The sequence below is a fragment of the Sus scrofa genome, chromosome 4 (genome assembly GCF_054392235.1).
Source record: "Sus scrofa isolate SSC_HxYL_T2T_F1_AM1 chromosome 4, Sscrofa_HxYL_maternal_Yorkshire_Landrace_v2.0, whole genome shotgun sequence".
NCBI lineage: Eukaryota > Metazoa > Chordata > Mammalia > Artiodactyla > Suidae > Sus > Sus scrofa.
Window position 1 is genome coordinate 81,544,771 of NC_139386.1, and position 21,754 is coordinate 81,566,524.

The 21,754-nt window shown below is 46.7% G+C and overlaps 2 protein-coding genes across 11 annotated transcripts in view; one reads left to right on the forward strand and one right to left on the reverse strand.

Moving 5' to 3' along the window:
• The window catches only part of RGS20 (regulator of G protein signaling 20), a 68,401-nt gene extending 59,965 nt beyond the window's left edge, over window positions 1-8,436 (reverse strand). Inside the window, exons 1-2 of one of the 2 annotated variants that reach the window (XM_085022383.1) lie at window positions 8,215-8,436; window positions 6,166-6,612 (exon numbers count right to left, since the gene is read on the reverse strand). In XM_085022383.1, the coding sequence (XP_084878509.1) occupies window positions 6,166-6,330 (165 nt within the window). In that variant the 5' untranslated portion in view covers window positions 6,331-6,612; window positions 8,215-8,436. Of the gene's footprint in view, window positions 1-6,165; window positions 8,056-8,214 lie in introns of both variants that reach the window. The other variant, XM_085022382.1, reaches the window with a different exon arrangement.
• An 84-nt stretch (window positions 8,437-8,520) lies between these two features.
• The window catches only part of ATP6V1H (ATPase H+ transporting V1 subunit H), a 58,251-nt gene continuing 45,017 nt past the window's right edge, over window positions 8,521-21,754 (forward strand). For 6 of the 9 annotated variants that reach the window (XR_014842863.1, XR_014842862.1, XR_014842861.1 and 3 more), the window contains exons 1-6: window positions 8,521-8,735; window positions 10,106-10,253; window positions 14,502-14,604; window positions 16,172-16,261; window positions 18,156-18,269; window positions 20,648-20,752. Coding sequence is in view for 5 of the 9 variants with exons in the window: in XM_013993244.3 (XP_013848698.2) it covers window positions 10,141-10,253; window positions 14,502-14,604; window positions 16,172-16,261; window positions 18,156-18,269; window positions 20,648-20,752 (525 nt within the window). In the remaining 4 variants the exon portion in view is untranslated. 9 annotated transcript variants of the gene reach the window in all.

A 21,754-nucleotide genomic window follows, 5' to 3' on the forward strand; every position in this document is an offset into this window, starting at 1 on the left:
CAGCAACCTTCCACAAAGCTCTGTGGCAGCAGAAGGCTCCTGGCTCTGTAGGCAGAACCTCCAGGCAGTGATGCTGACCTGGGCTGCAGAGTAGCCGCAGGAGGCTCCTGCCACAGAGTCCGGAAATTAAGACGTGTCTGAGAATCCTGGGACAACAACTGGCTTCTTACCCAATGCCCTTGGCATGGCGTGGCTGGTAACATACACGACACCCTATGGAGTCATCAATTCTAGAACCACTACCATTTGTTTATGCTCAGAAGTTCTAAGTTTACATTCTCAAAAACAAAAGCAAACCTAGGCTAAGTTAGAAAATTTCACACTGGGAGTTCTCTGGTGGCCTAGCAGTTATGGATTCAGTGTTGTCACTGCTGTGGCTTGGGTTCATTCCTGGCCCAGGAGCTTGTGTTTTGCTTTATTTTTTTTTTTGAGTTGAAGTTAAAAAGCCTTTATTTAATCATACATGGTAAAAATGACTGAAGGAGTTCCCGTCGTGGCGCAGTGGTTAACGAATCCGACTAAGAACCATGAGGTTGCGGGTTCGGTCCCTGCCCTTGCTCAGTGGGTTAACGATCCGGCGTTGCCGTGAGCTGTGGTGTAGGTTGCAGACGCGGCTCGGATCCCGCGTTGCTGTGGCTCTGGCGTAGGCGGGTGGCTACAGCTCCGATTCAACCCCTAGCCTGGGAACCTCCATATGCCGCGGGAGCGGCCCAAGAAATAGCAACAATAACAACAACAACAACAACAAAAAGACAAAAGACCAAAAAAAAAAAAAAATGACTGAAGCTAACATAACTAAAATAGTGGCCAAAAAGAAGGAAAATTATATAATGCTGTATATTCTTTAACCCGTTCTCCTTCAGAAAAACTTCAGAAGAACAAAGAAACCCATTGAAATACAGTTTCTTTGCTAAAATAAACCACTTATGCTACAGGTGGAGACATTTGCCACTAAAAATAGAATCCAGTGGCGAAAACCCAATCTTTAATGTAAAACCCTGAAAGACAATTATTTAAGTATTTTAAAAATTGGCGTGCATGATGAAAACTTGTATTTACAGTGACAACGCTGCATCTTTAACCGGCTGAGCCACCAGAGAGCCCATATACACATCTTCTTAAAGGGATGTGTTCTTTTCTGACGTATAAAGGATGCTTCACACACACTCTCTCTCTCTTTTTGGGAGTCATCTGAGTGTCCTATCAGAAAGTAGAGATTAGAGCTGAGCAGGGGGCGCTTGTGGGAGTCAGCACCGTGGGCTTCTCCATGTTTCTCAGGATCCTCTGCGAGTAGACTGGCCACGTGCCAGGCCTGGTGCAGAAACGTGAACATGAGCGAAGTCACGGGTTCACCTTCTGTCCACCCTTTCTGCCTCTTCCTATCCTGAGAAGGCCCCCAGGGCGACTGGGGATCCCCAACACAACAGAACACTGATCTTGGGACACTGCTTAGAGAAAACGGCCTGATCTACCGTGGCCTGAGCCAAAAACCCACTTTTGTTTGTAAACCGCTGAAAGTATGGGGGTTTATTTGTTACTGCAGCACGAGCTGCCCACCCTCCTGATGCAGTTTCAGCTGGTCCACAGCTGAGGACCAAACGTTTGGTGGCTGGTATTTTGCTCAGTCAAGGTAAAACATTTGTTGATCATAAGAACATCATTCATTTCTTAAGTTGTATGAAAATTGTATGGGGGATTCTGGCAGTTTCCTTTCGCCATTCACCATTGATCATCATTTCACTGATTGCTCTGAAAGGCATTAGCTGGTATCTTAGATACTTCACCAACTTAAGAGCAAGCCCAAATCTGCTACCTAAGTGAAACTCTAGGATGATGCTGGAACTCTTTACGATGAGCTGAAAATAGTTTGGCTCTTTTTTTTTTTTTTTTTTTTTGTCTTTTTGTTGTTGTTATTTCTTGGGCCGCTCCCGCGGCATATGGAGGTTCCCAGGCTAGGGGTTGAATCGGAGCTGTAGCCACCGGCCTACGCCAGAGCCACAGCAACGTGGGATCCGAGCCGCGTCTGCAACCTACACCACAGCTCACGGCAACGCCGGATCGTTAACCCACTGAGCAAGGGCAGGGACCGAACCCGCAACCTCATGGTTCCTAGTCGGATTCGTTAACCACTGCGCCACGACGGGAACTCCTAGTTTGGCTCTTAATGTCACATGATTGTCCTGGGTTCTGTGAGGCAGAGACTGATTCACTGAAGAATTTTTTACATCTTTCCAAAGATCACACCATGGCCTTCATATGGTCAACCATCCAAGGAAGACAATGTACCTACAGTCCTTGAGACTCAAAGCCCCTGAGTCTGCAGCCTGGTGGCCCTCCCCGCTTTGCTCACCTGGAAACAACTTCAGTAGGTACCTGATGCTCAGGACAGGGGATGGAACCACAACAACTTTCCAACGAGCCTTTCTGGACACAGGTAGTGAGCCTCTCAGGTGTTAAGCTAATGACTAGAGAATTCTTTTCAGAGGGCCTCCGAAAAGATAAGAACCAACGTCGTCCTTACTAGTGAACTTGCTCTTTCACAACTGGAGGCAGGGCAGAATAGTTTTGTCTTCTAAACACATTAATGTTAACGTGCTGGATACTAGAGGCAGAATTCCTTTCATGAACCATCTCACCTCACAAATCTCCATCATCTTTGGGGCCTTGGGGTTCATGTTTCTCCTCTCAGTGTGTCATGTCTCCACACAAGTGCTTTGACCAACTGCTCAAGGGATCAAACACTTGGAACAGAGGAGCACTTGGCTGTTTGCACTCTTAGAGGGGCCTCGACATTGCAAGGATGTGAGTCATGGTTTTGTGTAGAAAGCTTTCTGGTCTAGGCTCTGGCCACTTTTATTGCCAAGAAAGAAGGCACACACATATACACCTGGTGGATGGACGGATGGCTGGGCAGGTCGTTTGCCTTCTTGCCAGCCTGGCTGTGCAGTTCTCTCTCTCTCTCTCACATTTATTATGAGAAGAGTGACGAGTCCAGGGAACAGCCCGCCTCCCACGTGCACCCTGTGCCCTGAATAGAAGGAGGAAAAAATCCTTGTGGAAAAAACAAATTCTGATGAAACCAGGCTCCTGAGTGTGTGTGCATGTATATACGAGGGGATATGAATTTGTTTTGTAGTAAATTAGTGGCCATGTTGGGGTGCTCTGGGCAGAATGCAGAGAGAAAACACTAGTGAAGAGACTGGCTTCAAGCCCACGAAGTTACAGCCTGCTTTCCAAAGCACTGCCAGAAGCCATCGCATTAGTCACGAGATCAGTGAAACCAGTGTCAGAAAAGCCTGGGTTCAAATCACTGCTCGGCTGACGTCACACATGGAACCCACAGTGTTTCCGAACTCGTTTTCTCATCTCTAAAACAGATGTAGGGACATCAGTGCTACCGACCTAATGAAACCGGCTAAGTATCTAAATGAAAAGAACAGCAGGAAGACCCATGATAAACGTGGGCAATGCTGGGTTATTACTACCAGTCTGTTTTGGGAGGGTTTTTTTTTTTTTAATTTTGAAATAATTACAAATTCATAGGAAGTTCCAAAAAAGAAGGTCCAGAGCTGTCCCATGCACTCTCCACCCAGTTTTCCCCAGTGGAGACTTCCTCAGCAGGCTGACATGGGCACAGTTCTTTTTTTTTCTTTTTGGTCTTGCCCACAGCATGCGGAAGTTCCTGGGCCCAGGATCAAACCTGAGGCATAGCAGCGACAATGCTGGATCCTTAACCTGCTGGGCCACCAGGGAACTCCAACACTGGGACAATTCTAAGAGCTTATCTAGATTTCATAAGTCTACATGCACTTGTGTGTGTGTGTGTGTGTTGTGTAGGTGAGTGGGGTTCTATGCACTCTCAATCACACCTGATGGTCTGTGTAACCACGGAAGTCATATGTGTGTATGCACATATTATATCTATATATATACATAATACGTATATATTCCATATGCACATATACAACACATGTACTTCATTGTTGTTTTCTTTTTCCTCAGAACATTCTCCAAATTTTTTCCTTTAGAAATCTCTCCTCTGTGTGGCCTCTATTTTGATGCTCATTAATTAAGGACTTTCGGTCATTCTACCCCATTTTATTCTAGTTTCCTAAAGACCTAGTGCTTAGGTGATAAGAGGGGTATGGACACTCCTGTATTATTTGTCCGCATATCGTCTGAGGGCTCAAAAGTAAAGCTGAGTACATTCTGACAGAAAAAGCTTCCTCATGACTTAAAAATAAACAACTTTTCTTCTCCTTGTGCCAACTAGTTAAAATGACATCGGAGAAGGGACGGATCCAGATAATTAAGCAGAGTCTGCAAATAGACAATGATTCCTGCAAGGACCTGAGCATTGGGGCAGACACATTTTCTAGCGCTACAGTCTTCAGCCAGGTTTGCCGTTGTGTGATTTTGCAGCATTTAATTCTGAGCTCTGATCCTCATTCGTCGGCGTGAACACATACCCATCCCTCCTCCACACCAAATAACCTTTTAAGAGGTGGTTCTATTTATAGTTAAGAGGATTTGGAGACATAAGCTGTACTTTCCGCAGAGAGACACAACACTGAGCAAACAAGTGGTCACTCTGGGGAAATAATGTTATCTGGGTGGTAGAACTCCACCCAGGAAACTAGGAATTTAGGAAAAACATCTCATTGCTCCTCATGTCCACACATGCCCATGTTAGTTATCAACTTTTTTCTCAAGAAATTTTGTAGAAAGCAATCTATAATTTTTTATAACTATATGGGATATAACTTTTATGTCAGAGAAAGATACCTAAGGGTTAATATCGATAGCCACAAAAATCTATGTCTAGGTTTTCTGTTTTTAAAAATTTTACCTCCTGAGGCTCACCAGTAAAGGCATATATGCACTAAAGATACGAAATCATCCATGCACGATTATACCACCAAAATCAGAAATCATGAGAAGAGGTGGGTACAAATGCAGGACACTGGAGATGAACTTGCAATTAAGAGAACACAATTTAAAACAATCTCGTATACATATAGACTTTTATATCAAAACTTCAGAATAACTGCAAACCAGAATAACTGCAAAATTGATACACAAACAAGGAATCTCTGGAAAAGAAATATATCTCATAGTAAATAAGTGCATAATCCACCATGAAGGGGGTCATCTGACATCATTCTTGGAATGCTGAAGTCTTCTTACATCTGATTCTGATTTCCTCTCCATCAAAGAATTTATGATAATTATAATTAAATAATACAACTGTACAATTAAAAAATTTTTTTACCTCCTGAAACAGAAACAAACAAAATATAATCGTTCACCGTGGTAAGGGACAGCTGTTTAAGTTGGAGAAAACTGGATGGTCCTAGTTTTCTCTTGGGTTTGATTTGAAAGCATTCCCTTCCTCCCTTCCTCCCTTCCTTCTTTCTCTTTCTTCCTTGCTTGCTTGCCAGCCACACCCTCGGCATATGAAGGTTTCCAGGGTAGGGGTCTAATTGGAGCTGAAGCTGAGACCTACACCATAGCTTGTGGCAACACCAGATCCTTAATCCACTGATCCAGGCCATGGATTGAACCTGCATCCTCATGGATACTAGTTGGGTTTGTAACCCGCTGAGCCACACTGGGAGCTTCTGTCAATAAATCATCAATAAGATAAAGTGAGAAACAGTGCTAAAGTTTGCTTGCAATTTTATATTCTTTCTGGATAAAGCCTTTGCTTGTCAAGAAAAGTCACAGAAAAACAAAAACAAAAACAAAAAACAACCAAAAAGGGAGATCCTGTGTGGTGCAGCAGGTTAAGGATCTGGCACTGTCAGCTGCAGGTTGGGACTACTGTATGCACACTCAGGTATAAAGAATGACTGGCCAACAGGGACCTGCTGTACAGCACAGGGAACTCTACCCAATGTTCTCTGATCATCTATGTGAAAGAAGAATCTGAGTGAGAATGGATGTGTGTACATGTATAACTGAATCACACTGTCATATAGCAGAAATGATCACAACCTTCTAAATCAACTATACTTCAATAAAACTTAAAAAAAAAAAAAGGGTCCAGCATTGTCACTCTAGCAGCTTGGGTTACTGCTGTGGCTCGGGTTCAGTCCCTGGCCCAGGAACTTCCACATGCTGTGGGCGCGGCCCAAATGAAACAAAAGAAAAGTCAGGTCTTACCTTGACATCGTGCATGGCCGTGGTGCCTCCTTCATTTTTCACCATTTGGTGAAGGCTGGTGTGATGTTCCACAGCCCCGGGCGGGGGCAGAGAGTGCATCCACATAGATGGCCTGGAGGAGTGCTTCTGCAGGCACTCCTGGTTGTCTTGGGAAAGCCTGGGCATGTTTTTACAAGAAAGGCTCCAAATGAGTCCAGAGGCCTGATTTTAACACCAGTCCCGGGTCCACTCTGTTTCTCTACCTTTGGCCGGTGCTGGGTCCTTGATCAGATCAGTGCTTCCTGCAGTTACACCAGTCAAAGCAAAAGGATTATCTGTGCTGTGGATGGGCAGTTTATCCACAGACCCTTAGTGCTCTCATCCAGAAAGAGCCTTTGACTCAGAGTGTCCAGGTTTGTTATGACTGCCCTCTACAGGTAGCAACGTAGTCCTCATTTAAATTTAATCCTAAATCAAAATGATGGAGAAATGATTAGAAATGATTCAAGTGATACACTGTGTAGTGTATAATGATGAAGAAAATCGGCTTTGTGGCAGAATTCTGCACTCACAGTGTGTGATGCTTGACAACCTTGGGCTCCACACCCTCTTGCCTGGGAGGCCCTCTGCCTGTTTCCCGACATGCCTGTCTTATTTGGGATTAGTGCCCGTGTTGGCCTTAAATGCCCCCATCTCCTGTGATGGGCAGTCTTGGCTTCCTCTTCTAGGTCCCCAAAGTAGTCGAAGATGCACCTGTTATTTCACTTGCCGAAGTTATCTGACTATAACTGTGCTTCTGAGCTTGACTCTGAGCAAGTCCAAAGAAACCATGAAACAAGTGGGGTGCCTGGCAAACCTGGGACACTCAATAAACGTGCCCTGCATTTTGCACCTGCCCACAGGGGCTCGAGTCTCTCTCTGTTGTCAGTGATGTTTGCTCATACTTTGTGCTGGTGCTGTGACTGAGCGGCTTCATTTGCACTGTGTACTCATCTGCTCCGGCTGCCAGAACAAAATACCGTGGACTGGGTCGCTGAACAAGAAATTTATTTTCTCACAGTTCTGGTGTCTAGAAATCTGAGTGCCGCATGGTGGGGCCCTGCGGAGAGCCCTCTTCCTGGCTTGCACACCTGCCTTCCTGCTGTGTCCTTTTGTGGCCTGTGCGTGTCCAGGGAGAGGGCTGTCCCTGGGGTCTCTTCTTTTTCTTTCTCTTTTTACAGCCGCACCTGCAGCATACGGAAGTTCCTGGCATAGGAGACGAATCTGAGATGCCTGCCTACGCCACAGCGGCAGCAACGCCAGATCAAGCCTCATCTGTGATCTATGCCACAGCTTTCCGCAACACAGAATCGAGGCCAGGGATTGAATCTGCATCCTCAAAGACACTATGTGGGGTTCTTTAACCTACTGAGCCACAATAGGAACTCCACCTTCATTTATTTTTTTGGCCTTTTTCATGGCATATAGAAGTTCCCAGGCCAGGGATTGAGCCCAAGTCACAGCAGTGACCGGAGCAGTGACAATGCAGGATCTCTAACCCACTGTGCCACAAGGGAACTCCTTAATTTCATCCTCTGGAGTGCAAGTGCATTTGCAGGAACTGACTCTAGGTTCCAAGGGCTACCCAGCCATCAGAGCCACTAACAGTCTCCTTAGTCGCTAACAATCCCCACTTTCTCTCGTGTTACTAACAATTCTCAAACACGAGAGACAGACCAGAAATTGGTAGGAGTGTCTGTCTCTGTCACCACCAGGGTGAAATTTCTTTTGCCTCCCTGTGAAACTCCGTGGCTATGATGTCAGGTTCCTGGATGGGTTTCGCTGCTTTTCTCATTGTTTAGCCTGTTTCTGCTTCTCCGAACTCACACCCCTTGATGGACTGCTGATGGCTACAGACACATATCTAAGACCCTGGAGAGACAGAATATAAGGAACATCTATGCATCCATGACTCAGATTTTAAAAGGTTAACATGTGCAATATTAGGGGGAGTTCTTGCAAAATTTTTACTTTAGAACAGGAACATGAGATACTATTAGGACCTCTTTGTATTTCTACTCCACCACTCACCTTAAATTAGTGGGGTGTCTTTATCTCTCTATATGTGATGTGCAGAATATTAGTCCCTCCAAGAGGCCCATGTCCTGTGAATATCGTAACTGACTGGGTGCAAAAGGACTAAGGTTGCCCATGTGATTGAGGTGAAGGAGCTGGAGACCGGGAGCGCGGCTGGGAGTCTCCAGCAGCGGCCGCCGTGCCCCCTGCTCATTGCGGACCCACCGTCGTGAGCGCAGGCGCAGGGCGCTCCGCGGACTGTTTTGGCCCCTCCCGGCTTCCGCCTTCCGGGCGGTCACGTGTCTTGGCTCACGTGACCGGGGCTCCTGTCATTCCACCGCGGCCGCTCCGGCTTTCTCCTGCCTGAGCCGCCCTCGACATCTCCTCCGTTCCGAAACAGGCTCGCTCTCTGGCGCCGCGTCCTCGCCGCCGCCCCGGCCTCCCAACCGGGCAGGAGACCCGACTTGGCTCTGCCTCGGCGCTCCAGCGCGGCGGGGCCCCGCTGTCCGGACCGCCGTATCTCCCCGCCGCCTTGGGTGCGTTGGAGGGCCCGGCGGGTTCGCGGGGTGAGGCCGCACTTGGGTCGTTCCTGCCCGGGCCCCTGCCCGGACCCCGGACCCCGGACCCGGCCCCGGCCCCAGCCAGGCGACCCCGCGGTTTCTCCGCTTCCCTGGCGCGTGCTTGATTCTCGCCGTCCAGGGTCCTCCTGACCCCACTCCGGCCCCGGGTCCCCAGATTTCTTTCCTTCCGGGCCGCAGCGGGGTTTGCGAAACTGCCGTGCCTTCCCCGCAGGGAAGGGCAGGGGAGGGAGGGTGGACGCGTAAAAAGTGTGCTTTTCCAGGACTGCGCCACGGCCCTGGCCGTTGGGGCTCGAGTTGTTCAGGGACCTAGGTGACGACCCGAGGTCCTTTCAGCTGCTGCAGGAGGGGCCGCTGGGGCTGTCCGCTTGATTCCAGGTTCCAGCTTGGCCCGGTCGGAGTCTGTTGCTACCTGGACCCAGCCAGTCCGCATTGCCCTTGTTTGATTAGACAACAAATCCTCAGATGTGGCGATTACGTTCCAAACTGACTAAGGTCATTGGTATCCTGAAATAGAATCAGAGAGGTGGTTTTAGCTTCTTTGTGGTCATAACTATGACCTTATTGTAGTTTGTAAACCGTACCCTGTATTTTTTGTCGTGACGAAACCAGGCTTAAGCTTTTGTCTTTAAGTTTAGGAGTGAGAATTACTTAAAGTCTATCACGATAGGTTCATTATCATCCGACCAGACTCTCATTGTTGGCTGAGTTTAAATTATAATCTCTGTTTGTTCCAAAACATTCTCTCAGTAATTAATTTTGAAAACACCATGAATTTTGATTGAAAAAAGAAAGCTCCGTCCTGTAAGATATTACATTTCCACTTGGAATATTTTAATTTGAATGAATAATGTTAGAAAGGACGTGTAGGTTTTTCATATGTCACTTTAAAACACTGCTTGGCAAATGTAGATAAAATAATTGGTCCTAGCTGTGCTGTACAGGTTCTTATTTTTTCTCTGTCAGAAGAGGAAAGTTGATCTCAATTGTATATATCTAAAATATTTTTCCTATTTTGTATGCCTCTTCTATTTAAGCATGATTTGTGGTGTCGACACCTTAATTAGTTACTTTAAAAATCTTGCTGCAGTATTAGTGCCAATAATTAAAAACCCTTTCCTGGAAAAGTGAAAACTTATAGAGAACACTTTATGGAGCAGGGCATACATAAGTGGGCAAGATTTGAGATCTGATGCTATTAGTATTTAATATTTAGGGTATTTAATATTTGAGTTGAATGCCTGGACAGGTTGATAATGATAATAGTAATAGTTGTTGTTAAAACAATAACACTTGGTATTCTGGTTTACCTTGCATCATAATTGAAGATCTGTAGAAAAGCATTCAAGACCATAACATTTAGATGACCAAAATGGATATCCGGGGTGCCGTGGATGCTGCCGTTCCAACCAACATCATTGCCGCCAAGGCTGCGGAGGTTCGGGCAAACAAAGTGAACTGGCAGTCCTACCTTCAGTGAGTACCCGTTTGCTGTGAATCATGGGTGATCATGTGCCTTTGCATCAGACTGTTTCATGGTCATGCTTCCATGAGAGAAATACTGGAAAAATACTAATAAATGTGGAAGAAAACACTTCCTCCTGAGAATAATTAGCTGTTCTAAGGAAAACTGCGTAGTGCGGTGGAAGCAGCTTGGGGCTCTGGTGGGGAGGTGACGCTGCTCACAGTACTTTTGACCTTCTCTGTCTGGAAGGTTGTACTTTCTGGAAAGTTGGAGGAGTGGGAAACGCAGGAAGAGTGTTCATGCACTATGGGGGGGGGGTGCTAGAGGCTGCCTGACCCGGTTAGGGTGCCTTGGCCATCAGTATGGGCACAGTTGGTGTTGCAGAAGGGCTCAGACAACCAGGAAAGAGTGTGGCTGTTTGAGTTTCAAGACCTGGGTTTGAATTCTGGTTCTCCTAGTCTGCTGATCTTAGCAAATCCCTTAACTTCTCTGAGGTTCATTAAAGTAAATGTAAAATGGTTATACATATCCCACAGGGTCCTTGCTGAAATTGTGTATTTAAAGCATTAGCACAGTTGATTAAAAGCGCTAGTATGTTGGGAGTTCCCATTGTGGCTCAGTGGCTTAAGAACCGGACTAGTATCCGTGAGGATACGGGTTCAATCCCTGGCCTCGCTCGGTGGGTTAAGGATCTGGTGTTGCCACAGGCTGTGGTGTAGGTTGCAGATGTGGCTCAGATCCAGTATTGGCATGGCTGTGGTGTAGGCCAACCCTGCAGCTCTGATTTGAACCCAAGCCCGGGAAGTTCCATTATACTGCAGGTGCGGCTGTAAAAAGAAAAAAAAAAGCAGTAGTATGTTGAATACCCTCTCAATAAATTTTAGTTCTTTCTCCCTCCTTGTGTGTATGAAGATTTAGCCTGTAGGTGTTCTGTGTTTATCTGTAAAGCGAGTGTTCATTTACTCTTGACCACACTTGGCTGTGTTGACTTGACTTCAGGTCTGTTTATAACATGGCATGTATATAACATGTATGTTTATAACATGTATGTTTATAACAGTTATTTGGAAATTCAGGTAGGATTTGCATACATATTTTGAAAAACAAATTGAGGTATCTTTAGTTTGCAGTTTGCTTTGACCTAGGAGGGATCTGCAGTGTACAAAAATGATGCCATTTATTGCGGTTAACTGTGTTACTCATCAGACATTTAATGACCACTTGCCAAGTCTGAGGCGTTTCCCCAGCCTTCGAGGCTACAGAAAGATAACTCAATCTAGTAGGGAAGTCAGGTATATAAACACATCATTTGAAGCCCAGTGGACCATGTATGTAGGTCCATTTCTGGGCCCGAGGAGCAGTTTTAAAATGACTGTTGTAGGAATTGGAAATGACTGATGTTTCTGTGTGGGAGTTCGATCAGATTTGCCTCATTGTTCTTCCCTCAGTGTAGAGGGCAGACATGTGGATAATAAGCCTAGAGCTGGGACAATTACAGCCACATTCAGGTGGCCGGAATAGGTAGAACTGGAGAAGTTTGAGAAAGTCTTAGTGATTGATTTGATGTGTGGTGACTTTCAGTTCCCAGATTAAGGGTCTGGATTGTGGTGAGCCCCCAGATGCAAGGGCAGGAGGAAGAGGGACTTTTTGATGTCTTTTCTGGTTGTCTCTATCTGTGTAATTGCTTAAATCCCCTGCAAAATTAGGATTTTGAGCTCTGTTTCCTAATTTTAGTCCACAGTGAATTTAGATTGGAAGACAAGGAGTTTCATGGCTATAAGCCTCACTGTTTATAACCTAAATGGGATAATTTTGAAATTGGTCACAATGTGCCAGCTGATCGGCAGGCATTCCCCAGCACTGGCGTTTGGAACACTTGTAGTTACATGGAGATTTTTCATTGCTTTCTCTTCTCTTCCTCCTGTTCCCAGGCCCCCACACTAGTTAAGTCATGGTTTCCCTTTTTTGTCTATTTCTGCCCTTTGTGCTGTTGTCCAGCTCATGGGTTTCTTTTATAAAACCCGTCTACTCTGTGTGTGTCTACATACAGATGTTCACCACCTGTTAGTGGTGCACCTGTTGCTGAGCAGGTGGTTGTGGGGATGTGGGTGGGTGTGAGATGAGCCCCTCCCCACAAAGAGCTCACAGGTTGTTGGGGGCTGGACGGGACCGTGAGTCCTCAGTGGATCTGATGGCACATCGTGTTCTGAGAGGGTAGGAGCTGCGGGCGAGTGTCCAGGTGTCCGAGGCCAGTCCCCTCTCTGTAACATGGTACTGCTGGCCTTTTAGGCCTGTTTACATTTGCTTAAACCCTTGTTCAGTAATTCAGCTAGACCCACCATAAATGAATGGGCGTCACTGTTCTGGTCAAACTGGAATCCAGTAAAGCTGCCTGCAGATACTAGGGTCATGAAAGAGTGCCCTGACTTTTGAGTTTAAAGTTTAACGAAGGAGGAGTTCCCGTTGCAGCACAGTGGTTAACGAATCCGACTAGGAACCATGGGGTTGCGGGTTTGGTCCCTACCCTTGCTCAGTGGGTTAAGGATCCGGCGTTGCCGTGAGCTGTGGTGTAGGTCACAGACGCGGCTTGGATCCCGCTTTGCTGTGGCTCTGGTGTAGGCTGGTGGTGCAGCTCCGATTCAACCCCTAGCCTGGGAACCTCCATATGCCGCAGGAGCGGCCCAAGAAACGGCAAAAAGACAAAATAAATAAATAAATAAAGTTTAACGAAGGAACAGACCTTTAAGTAAAAAATTAAACAATAAATTGTAGTACGCGTTAAAATGGAGACAGACTTTAAGTTTTCCCAGGTAACAAATAATTACCCGGGAGCACTGGGACGCCTTCCGGAAGATGCCAGCAGGAGTTGGGGCAGAGGAGCGGGGCTGTCCGGGGTAACCTCCAGGAAGGAGCCTACAGGCAGAGCTAAGAGCTGGGAGAACATGCAGGGCTTTGGGAGCCCCGGCCAGTGGTGGCCCCTCCAGGCTGCGGCAGGCTGGGCGTGGCACCAGCTTTGCAGGCCACACACTCAGAGCCTGGACTCTTTCTGTCCCTTGTAGTCCACCTCCAGCCCATCCACGGGTCCTCTCAGCCACCCACGGTGTGTGTCCTGGGGCGGACGCCACTGCACTGGGCAGGCTGCCAGGGTCTCACGTGCCCTCGGTTCCGGCCTCTGGCCTCACAGCCCTGTTGTCACTGTCTCTCCGAAGGAGCAGTTCTTTGCAGGCTCTGAGAATCATTGCAAAACACAGATCAGATCACGCCACACTGCTCGCAGCCCCCAGCTGCTCTGGCCTCTTGCTCTTGCCGCGAAGCCGGCTCACTGCCGCCCTGGGTCCCTGGACTTGTCTGTCTCTCGGGTTCCTGCCTGTCACTTGACTTATTCAGGTGTTTGTGCAGGTGACCGCAGGAGGTCGTCTCTAAGCCAATTAGATAATTCCTTGTCTCTTTACCTGGCTTTAGTTTTTTGTTTTTGTTTTTGTTTTTTTTTTTGAAGCTTTTAGAATCCTGGCATTATGTATGCATGTGTGTATTAAAAAATATTTTTGTGTTTGTGTATTTTGTTTTCCTCCATGGAGCGTGAGGAAGTTCCTGGGCTAGGGATCGAACCTAAACCACAGCAGAGACCCAAGCTGCTGCAGTGACAATGCTGGATCCTTAACCCACTGTACCACAAGGGAATGCCTCTGTTACCTGTTCTTAAAGGTGTCTGGCATGCAGGAGGCTGCCCGTGAATGCTGGTGATTAAATCACGAATGAGTAGGTGCCTGCTGGAGGATGGAGCTCAGGGTGGAGAGGTTGTATTTCCAAAGAGGGTGAGGATCACATTTTTCTGAGTCTGAAGGGAAAGAATGTGCTGGAGAAAATGATTGTATAGAAGGTCCTATAAACATGGTAAATTCACTGACCGGGTAAATAGTTTGGCTTGGGAGGGGGGATGGGCTGAGAAGTGTTTGGTGCCCAGAGGTGGCATTTTGTTGTTTACTATGAACCAGGCATGGTGCTGAACACCTCATATGAACTGCTTAATTTCCTCCTCAGTTCAGTCCCTTAAATCCAAGTGGTTATTGTTCCCTTTTGCAGATAAATTCTACCAGGTCCAGGGAGGGCCTGAGCAGTAGGTGGTGTGGCCTGATGCCAGGGCCTGAGTGTCCCCCCAGGGGTTTTCTGCTGTGGACGCAGGAGAGGGGCATTCTGCATCGCTTGCTCACAGGCCTGTGCGGCTCTTACTGAACAAAAACCTTATTCTTACTTTCCAGGGGGCAGATGATCTCTTCTGAAGACTGTGAATTCATTCAAAGATTTGAAATGAAGAGAAGTCCCGAGGAGAAGCAGGAGATGCTTCAAACTGAAGGCAGTCAGGTGATCCGTTCAGATATGAGACCATGAACCCTGCCCTGAGTCATTAGACATTCTAGGCATTTCTCAATGACTGTGATATTCTGTGTAGGTAGGCGGCATACTTTAACACAAAAGTCTCGTTTTATTGGAAGACATTTGAGCGATTTCTAGTTTTCTTTGTTAATTTTAGAAAAGATGTTGTATTGAGTATGTTTATTCCTCCATCCTTGTCTGCATTTATGCAAAGCTTTTTTGAATTAGAACAGATTTGCAGTATGTTTCAGAGTATAAGCTATTCTCAACGTGGCTTAACTTTTTTTTTTTTTTTTTGTCTTTTGTCTTTTTAGGGCTGTACCTGAGGCTTATGGAGGTTTCCAGGCTAGGGGTTGAATCAGAGCTGTATCTGCTGGCCTACACCACAGCTCACAGCAACGCCGGATCCTTAACCCACTGAGCGAGGACAGGGATCGAACCCATAACCTCATGGTTCCTAGTCGGGTTCGTTAACCACTGAGCCATGACGGGAACTCCAAAAGTGGCTTAACTTTTTTTTTTAAGCAAAACTTTTCTACTTTGTATTCTCCCTATAATAGTGTGCAGTTATGTTGCCCCTCAGATTTCTTGATGTGAGGCCCCGAGGGGCTGAAGGTGCTGTGTGCAAACTCAGCCTGAGTCTCCCAACAGTCCTGGGAAATGTGAGATGAAAAGTGTTGTGGGCGCCTGTTCTGCTGAACATGCCGCAGAGACTGTGACAGAGGTGTTCACGTGCAGGAGCGGTGCTGGTCAGAGCCTTCTGACTCCAGTGTCTGTACCAGGCCCTGCGCTTTTACTGCTTTGGTGTTCTGCTTCTGAGCGAAAGCAAAAACAAAAACAAAACAATGAACAATGATTGTATTTGATTGTCCATAAGCAATGTAGTCCTTTTTTTTTTTTTTTTTTTTTTTTTTTTTTTGCTTGTTTTGCTTTTTTAGGGCCACGCATGTGGCATGTGGAAATTCCCAGGCTAGGGTTCAAATCAGAGCTGCAGCTGCCCGCCTACATCACAGCTCATGGCAATGCCAGATCCTTAACCCACTGAGTGAGGCCAGGGGTCATATCTGCATCCTCATTGATACTAGTCAGGTTCGTTAACTGCTGAGCCATGATGGGAACTCCCATGTCATTTAGTGTTTATGTTATCATGGGTAATCAGGAGTTGTGTAGGTCTGTCTAGATCTGTCTATTTAAAAATAGTAAACACTGAAGTTCCCTTGTGGCACAGTGGGTTAAGGATCTGGCATTGCCATCGCAGCAGCTCAGATCACTGCTGTGGTGCAGGTTCAATCCCTGGCCTGGGACCTTCCACATACCTCAGGTGCAGCCAGAAAAAAGGAAAACATTTTGGCATTTATTACTAGAAATGATTAAAAAAATCCGATGCAAGTCATTGTATGGTCCTCCCAGACTTCATCACAGTGTTTGTAAAAGACAAGCATTTTCTATAATTGCATCCTAAGGTAGGCGAAAGAAATAATGTTTTACTGCAGTTTCATTAAAATGGTGTGTTTGCAGTCGACAGCAATGATTAACATTGATTTCATTTTCCTAGTGTGCCAAGACGTTTATAAATCTGATGACTCATATCTCCAAAGAGCAGACAGTTCAGTACATACTCACCATGGTGGACGACACGCTGCAGGTGGGTGTATTCAGCCTCAGGGGTCTCACGGTGGTCAGCCTCGTCGTTTTGGGTTCTCACGGTAACATTTCTGTGCCGTTTCACATGGGGCAGTGGGTCTTTTCCATAGTGTGACAGTCCACCTTCCTCCATCACATGAGGTGTCATTTGCTCATAGTGATACTGACAGGAGTGCTGCCGTACGGGCTGTGTCTGCTCTCAGGATGACAAGGACTCGAGTGTGTATCTCCTGCAGCGCCACCAGCCATGCGTGGTGCGTCCCGAAGGGGTTCCGGATGGCTGCGTACTCAACAGATGACACGACTCCTTCTCTTTCAGTCTTTCAGCAGATCTCAGAGCACTGGAGGCTCAGTGCTGACTGGGTGAGCTGCTTGCCCACAAAAGCATAATGTCTTTTGAGAACATTTTGCTTATCATCTGAGACTTGGAATGGCATAAAGTTCCTTTTTTTAAAAAATTAAAAAAATTTTTTTTTTTGGTGGCATGCAGAAGTTCCCGGGCCAGGGATTGAACCTGAGCCATAAGAGAACAAAGTGGTGTCAAGTTTCTGTTTACTACTTTATTGTCCCTAAACACGGAGGCCCCCCCGCCTCACAGTTTTGTGTTTCACACCCAAGTGTCATCCAGGTTGCAGTTGTTGGTATAGAGAGCAGTCCTTTTGACACAGGCCATCTGGCTGCTAAATCCAGGGCCTGTCCGCACGTCTCAGGGAAAAGAGCTGGTCCAACTGCCTGGAGGGCATCTCGCCTGTTTACAGGGAGGCAGCTCATCAGTGGCCTGCTGTGCGCAGCCCCGAGTCACCTGGTGTGGAGGATCCCAGGGTTGGGGAATGGTGCTGTCTGGGGGCCACCATGTCCTTTATCAGGATGTTGTGCTTTTACTCATGGGACGGTTGCTGTCCCGCCTGGGCGGAGCTTTTTCTTCCCTGAGGAGTGAGCCTTGGAGCGCGGGGCAGGCTGTGTCTGCCTGGGTCATCGTGTTGTTACAGCGAGGAGCTATGAGCCCGCTGCAGACCCTGGCTTAACTTATATGCACCCCCCCCCCCCACACACACACTCCACTCACACATGCACAGATACCCTCAGATTTTATACAGACATACACACTCATCTATTACAAACCTCGGTTCACAAGCACTGTCTCTGGTTGGCTTCTGCCACGCCCCACAGTTCCCTGGAGCCCCAGCTTTGCGCTGGACATTGAGGCGGCAAGTCCTCTCCTCCTCTGCCTGTTAATGCACTTACGCCACCTTAACACCCAGGAACTCATTTCAGAATTGCTGGCCCATAGGCCTGGAGAAGAACCCTTTGCCTGGAGTTCAGGATTTGCTGCAGTACGTTGGCTTTAAGCGGGGCTGTGTAGTCAGAGTATTGTGTTCAAGTTTCTTTTGGTGTGGTAATATTATTTTTCCTGAGATATAGCTAGACTCATTTATTTTTGTGTGTAATATTTAGTTTTTTCCTCATCCCTGTTGATTTCATTTTTGTTTTTGATTATGTAAAGCATTAACATGCTTCCAGAAGTTTGAACTGCACAGAAAGGTACACACTGAGAAATGTCCCCAGCCCTCACCCCACCCCCTGCACCCGCTGCCACCCACCCTTTTAGGTCACAATGTCAAGGATTTCTGGTTTGTTCTTTCTGTCTGTCTTATTGCAAAAATAGTCAGGTAAATGCATTCTTTTAAAAAACTATTTTCTTGGAGTACTGTTGATTTGCAGTGTTAATTTCTGCTATACAGGAAAGTGATTGTTTTACCTATATACCTTCTTTTTTTATATTCTTTTCCATTATGGTTATGACAGAATAGTGAATATGTAGTTCCCTGTGCTGTATGGCAGGACAGGAAAATGCATTCTGATGAGTGATATTTCTTTTTTTTTTCCCCTTTTAGGAAAATCACCAGCGTGTTAGCATTTTCTTTGACTATGCAAAACGTAGCAAGAATACTGCCTGGTCCTACTTTCTGCCAATGTTGAATCGCCAGGATCTCTTCACTGTTCATATGGTAAGTTTTGCATTGATTATGTTTCTGATTTAGGGAAGAAAGGGCGCCTGGGCCATTGACGATGATACACCAGCCTCCCTGTTCCCCTAGCTGTCCCTGCTCTGATGCTGACTTTTCAAAGCAGTGCTTGCTTATTGGCCTTTAGTCACGTGGGGGGGTTGGGAAGTCAGAGGAAGTGGGGCCACTCTGATACCTGAAAGGCTGTCTTTGGAAGGCTTAACACTGAGCAGAGTCTTTGATGGAGTTTAGAGAAGGTATGAGAGGATGGTTCGGAGAAGAAAAATCTTAGTTCAGGCCTCTTTTTTTTTGTCTTTTTTGCTATTTCTTGGGCCGCTGCTTTTTGCTATTTCTTGGGCCGCTGCCGTGGCATATGGAGGTTCCCAGGCTAGGGGGGCATATGGAGGTTCCCAGGTTAGGGGTCTAATCGGAGCTGTAGCTGCCAGCCTATGCCAGAGCCACAGCAATGCAGGATCCGAGCTGCATCTGCAACCTACACCACAGCTCACGGCAACGCCGGATTGTTAACCCACTGAGCAAGGGCAGGGACCGAACCTGCAACCTCATGGTTCCTAGTTGGATTCGTTAACCACTGTGCCACAATGGGAACTCCTCAGGCCTTTTCTGACCCCAGCAGTTGGAGGCTTGTGAGGGAGCCCCCGAGGCTGCATTTTTACATCAGGAGCCACCCAGTGACAGCATTGAGCATGTGCTCTTTCTTTCCATGTAGATTTTTCTGCATTTATGTGCCAGTGCCTTTGTGTGTTGTATATATTATAAAGCATTTATGAAAGGAAATAAGAAAGGAGGTCTTATGAAAGAAATAATAGTTTAAGGAATACTTTAAAAAAAGCCAATAATGTATTTTCTCCTTTCAAATTGTAGAGGCTTATTTTCATTGTCTAGAAACATAGTTTAAATATCTTCCTAATTTTGATGGTTTCATAAGACAATTGACACATAGACATTTAGGGTAAGAGTCATCATTATTCATCCTGTTGCCTAAGCCATGTTCTAATTTATTTGTGATTTTAGTTACTTTTGGTTAACCTTTGAGATTTGGAGGGTCAGATTGTCAGTGGTGTGCCCTGTGCTGATGAAGAGCTCGTGTTGGGAGAGGCGACGCCAGGCCTGTGCTCCTCTGTCCTTCCCCTTTGCCTGTGCCTGCACCTCTGGTCAGCTTTCCAACCCTGGTTTCCTTACAGGAGCCCTTTCGTGTCATTTATGTATGTGGGGAGAGTTAGGTCAGTGTGAGCTAGATGAGGTGGCTGTAAACTCCCTCAGCTAGGCACATGAAAGCGTCTGCCAGCCAGTAGGCAGCCAGTGATTGAGGTGCTGGGCCGTGGTTCCCACGGGCAGGGTCCCACATGTGCCATGGCAGGTGCCACCTTCTGTTACTGGCTCAGCTGTGTGCACGTGTGGGAACAAAGTCCGTGTTTGTGGGCTTAGTTAACCTCAGCCTTCCGTCTCTACTAGGATTAACTCGTGCTGAATGATTGCACATTTGAAACACTCACTTGCTAACAGAAAGTACTAAAAGAATATTTATTAAATTGGGATTATGTGTGGAGAATCAGTATTTTATACTGCCTTTCCCCCATATGTCTGTCTCTCTCTCCACACACTTGCTAACAGAAAGTACTAGAAGAATATTTATTAAATTGGGATTATGTGTGGAGAGTCAGTATTTTATACTGCCTTTCCCCCATATGTCTGTCTCTCTCTACACACACAGACACACACACACACACACACACACACTCTCTCTCTCTCTCTCTCATACACTCTTCCAGATTTATTGCAGTGTAATTGACAAACTTGGAAGATATTTAAAATGTACATGATGATTTGATAAACATATGCTGCCTATTTAATAAAAATCATGATTGTTTTATAGCTTGAAGAAAATTGAGAAGTTTTTGAATGAGGAGCAATGAATATTTGTTTCCATCTAGAGAAATGGCTATTTAATCCCCAGGCTATATTTCATAGCAAGATACAGGCGTTAGGTATGAGGACTCACAGGCCTTGGCTGAGCGAGTTAGCTGTGGGCAGTTTGTTGTAGAGATTGTTCAGAACTCTGGCAGGTGATTTTTGCTGGTCTTCTAATGAATCCCAGCCTTTTGAAACTCAGAATAATGCAGGGAATGTCCTGAAATTCTTAAAACACAACTAATTTTGGTTCAGTTTAATGGAAATATTTAAAGCTACATATTGACCCTATTAAAATCTTTTAAAAAATGAAATATGATCTGTTATTTTTGGAGGAGTTGAGTGTTGAAAAAAATCATGCAAGAAAATGGTTATGGTTCTGGGTTTTAAGGCACATGATATGATTTTTAGGATTGGTGTTATACTCACCTGAGTTTCTTATTTTTCAGGCAGCAAGGATCATTGCCAAGTTAGCAGCTTGGGGAAAAGAGCTGATGGAAGGCAGCGACCTAAATTACTATTTCAACTGGATAAAAACCCAGCTGAGCTCCCAGGTAAGACCTTCCTTTAATGTCTCTGAAAGGAAGGTAACACCCATGTTCTCTTAAGCTGTTTATGGTAATTATGTGAAATTTTGAAGCTGCTGTGCAACAGTGGTGCTTTTGCACTTGAGAAGACAGCCGCATTCGCTGCTCGGGGCCGGGCAGGGCTCCACCCTTCTTCCTCTGATCCTCTGACGCTTCAGCTGGACTTTCCTGTCTCTGCTGCCACTTTGCTCTCTCCTTCCGCGCATTTCTGCGGCAGGTCATCTTTTCCTTCCAGGAGGGCGCTGCTGGAGCCCACGGGTTGGAGGATCGGAGGGACACACAGTCTTGAGTGGGAAGGAGGGCCAGTGCTGCAGGCCCAGCGTGTGGGCGGCCTCAGGCCACCAGCCTCTGAGTGCAGCTCCCCAGCTGCCTGGGTCCCTGCGCCACCCAGACCTGGGCCAGAATCTTGTGGGGCAGTTGGGGGGGTATTCTCTGAGTTTTTCCAGTGGGACCCTCATGCCCTCTGCTCACATAACCAGGCCAGATGGTCTAACCAGTTGCACCAGTAAACAGACTGGCCCTCTCTGGCTGCCACCTGGAGACCTTCAAACAGAACATTCGGGACTGTTAGCCAGCCTGCTTTGTCCAGTCCTTGCCTGGGCTCTGTGCCAGGCCTGGGGCTGCCATTGCAGCTACAAGGGGATGTCTCCCCCAGTGACCCCTCCTCAGGGTGTCACCATGTCCTCGTGAGACATGAAGCCGGCTATCTGGGCATCTCTCCCTGGGGGGTGAGGGGGTGGTGATGGCTGCCAGGTGCCAGGTTCCCCAGAGCAGTCCAGGTGAAGCTTCTGATGGCCCGGCCCTTCTGATGGCCCAGCCGGGGTCTTTCCTTTAGGCTCTCAGTAACCATGTGTGAGGTGCTGAGGGGCCTCAGAGGGAAGGAGCCTCCGCAGAGGCTGAGGGGGAGCTAGCAGAACAAAGGCAGGAGAGAGTGGCTTTGGCATGGGGGTGGGAGGTACTGTGTTGGTG